The sequence below is a fragment of the Myotis lucifugus genome, unplaced genomic scaffold (assembly GCF_000147115.1).
Source record: "Myotis lucifugus unplaced genomic scaffold, Myoluc2.0 scaffold_207, whole genome shotgun sequence".
Lineage (NCBI taxonomy): Eukaryota > Metazoa > Chordata > Mammalia > Chiroptera > Vespertilionidae > Myotis > Myotis lucifugus.
This window is the reverse complement of record NW_005871255.1, coordinates 1,610,713-1,613,776: the sequence shown is the minus strand read 5'-3', so window position 1 is coordinate 1,613,776 and position 3,064 is coordinate 1,610,713. Positions and strand designations below refer to the sequence as shown.

The following is a 3,064-nucleotide window of genomic DNA, read 5'->3' as shown; positions in this document are numbered from 1 at the left end:
GCTCAACCATAGGGAGGTGATGCCCTGAGGGCTCCATGTCCCCAACTCCACAGCAGGTTCAGGTGAGGGCAAGCAGGAGGCCGCAGGGCTGGGCTGCCTGGGGATGAGTGTCCCCAAAGAGGAAACAGCTTTGCAAAGGCCAGAGTGGGGGGCAGGCTTGGGCACCCAGACTGACTGGAGAGGGCAGATGGGGGAGGGACGAGAGGGGGCATGTAGGTGGCAGCAGTACAAGATCACACGGGATGCGTGGGCAGAGGTCGGAACCATCAAGGGCCCACGGGCTCCTGTGAAAGGGTTTGGCCTCACCCTGAGCCATGACCTCGGGCCTTTGAGGCAAGATCTGAACGCAGGGCAGCGCTCAGTGCCATGACCCCTGCGAGCCAGAGCAGCAGACGGGCAAGGAAGGCACAGGCAGCAGACCCAGTCCCAGCTGCCTGCGGAGCCCTGGAGGACCCCACCTCTGCTGAGGTCACTGACGTCAAAGGTGCCGGTGACCGGGTAGCAGGTCGTGCCGTCACCCCCACACTGCAGACACTTGTCCTCCTGCTTTGACGAATCGAGCTTGTGGTCACAGCCCACAACCTGCCAGGCAGAGATGAAGGAGTCACCGGCACACCAGGATTCAAACCCCGGGTGCCTGGCCAGGTCAGGGAGGAGCGTAACTACAGTTGACCCTTGAACAACACCGGTTGGAAGTGTGTGGGTCCACTTGTATGTGGGTCTTTTTCAATAAATATACTGGAAATTTGGGGAGGGGGATTTGCAACCGTCTGAAACACCTTTCAGATGAACCAGGCAGGTTAGAACTATCAAGGGCTGAGAAGACTTGGATCTGGCCTGTGGCTGACAACCCACTTCTTTTGCCTGCTCAGCACCCACCTCCCCTTCTCTGGCAGTAACACCTCAATTCCTTTGGGGACCATCTCTCCCACAGAGCTTGGACAGAGCTCCCCAACAGTGGGTTTGGGCAAATCGGTGGGCTGTAAGCCTCGCTCAAAGAGAATGGTTGAGATGGCGGCATAGGTAAACACGGGAGTTTGCTGCCTCGAACAACCACTTCAAAAATACAACTAAAAGACGGAACGGACATCAAGCTGGCTGAGTGGAAGTTCTACAACTAGGAGGAAAGAGAAGCATACCGAGGCTCAGAGGAGGCGCAGTGCTGAAGTAAAATACTAAGGTGCGGAGTGCATGCGGAGCGGGCTGGAAGCTGAGGGCGCGGTTGTCGTTTTCAATCGGGAGGGAGTCTCAGGCTCTGAGCTCCAGTTCTGGGCGAGTCTCTAAGAACCCACACTCATACCGGAGAAGCGGGACTGTCTGGCATCGCTCAGAACCCTAGGGCAGCTTTCTCTCCGTGGGGCTTGTAGCGACTACTGGGACACTGAGAAGCAGAGCCTCTGAGGGCAAGACTGAGAGCAGCCATAATTGCTAACCCCGCCCTGTTGATCCCGTGGGACCCGCCCCGCCCAAGCCCTGCAGGGAGGCTTTGGCTGGATAGCCTCAGGCAAAGGCTAGATTAGCACCTCCCTAGAGATCCAGGAGCCAGGAAGCCCAGAGGTCAGAGTAGGACCATCCAGTTTGCAGCTCCGTGGAACCATAAAAGACACACTCAGGGGGCAGACTCAGTGAGGACCGAAGCCCCATCGAAGCAAGTCTAGCCCCAGAGGGGTGTCTCCAGCACAGAAGTTCTCCCACCGCAGACACAGCTGATTCTCACAGCCAATTGGCCTGGAGGTCAATTCCTCACAGTGATACCTACAACAATCAAGACTTAACTACAACAAGACTGTGCACAAAGACCACAAGGGGGTGCACCAAGAGTGTCTACCTCAGGTAATTGGGACACTTAGCACAGAAAGGCACTCTATCGACACAGCGAAGCATAAAAAATGCTGAGACAAAGAAACAGGACACAAACGACAGAATTGGAGGAAAGCAGACTGTTGGATATAGAGTTCAAAACCACACTTTTAAGGTCTTTAAAGAACTGTTTAGAAGCCGCCGATAAATTGAGTAAGGCCCTCGAAAAGACTGGTGAGACCGCTGATAAATGTAGTGAGATCTTCAAGAAGACTGGTGAGACCGCCGATAAATGTAGTGAGATCTTCGAAAAGACTGGTAAGACCGCCGATAAATATAGTGAGATCCTCAAGAAATCTAATGAGACCCTCGATGTTGTGATAAAGGACCAACTAGAAATTAAGCATACTCTGACTGAAATAAAGAATATTATACAGACTCCCAACAGCAGACCAGAGGGTTGCAAGGATCAAGTCAAAGATTTGAAATACGAAGAAGCAAAAAACATCCAACCGGAAAAGCAAAATGAAAAAAGAATCCGAAAATATGAAGATAGTGTAAGGAGCCTCTGGGACAGCTTCAAGCGTACCAACATCCGAATTATAGGGGTGCCAGAAGATGAGAGACAGCAAGATATTGAAAACCTATTTGAAGAAATAATGACAGAAAACTTCCCCTACCTGGTGAAAGGAATAGACTTCCAAGTTCATGAAGCGCAGAGAACCCCAAACAAAAGGAATCCAAAGAGGACCACACCAAGACACACCATAATTAAAATGCCAAGAGCAAAAGACAAAGAGAGAATCCTTAAAGCAGCAAGAGAAAGAAAATCAGTTACCTACAAGGGAGTACCCATACGACTGTCAGCTGATTTCTCAACAGAAACTTTGCAGGCCAGAAGGGAGTGGCAAGAATTATTCAAAGTGATGAATACCAAGAACCTACAACCAAGACTACTTTATCCAGCAAAGCTATCATTCAGAAGTGAAGGCCAGATAAAGAGCTTCACAGATAAGAAAAAGCTAAAGGAGTTCATCACCACCAAACCAGTATTATATGAAATGCTGAAAAGTATCCTGTAAGAAGAGGAAGAAGAAGAAAAAGGTAAAGATACAAATTATGAACAACAAATACACATCTATCAACAAGTGAATCTAAAAATCAAGTGAATAAATAATCTGATGAACTGGTGATTGTAATAGAATCAGGGACATAGAAAGGGAATGGACTGACTATTCTTGGGGGGGGGGAGAAAGGGGTGTGG

General features: G+C 50.1%; 1 protein-coding gene across 1 annotated transcript in view; it reads right to left on the bottom strand.

Moving 5' to 3' along the window:
* The window catches only part of PAPLN (papilin, proteoglycan like sulfated glycoprotein), a 39,774-nt gene that overhangs the window by 27,868 nt on the left and 8,842 nt on the right, over nt 1–3,064 (bottom strand). Inside the window, 1 exon segment of the mRNA XM_023761339.1 lies at nt 378–582. Within this exon segment, the coding sequence (XP_023617107.1) occupies nt 378–582 (205 nt within the window).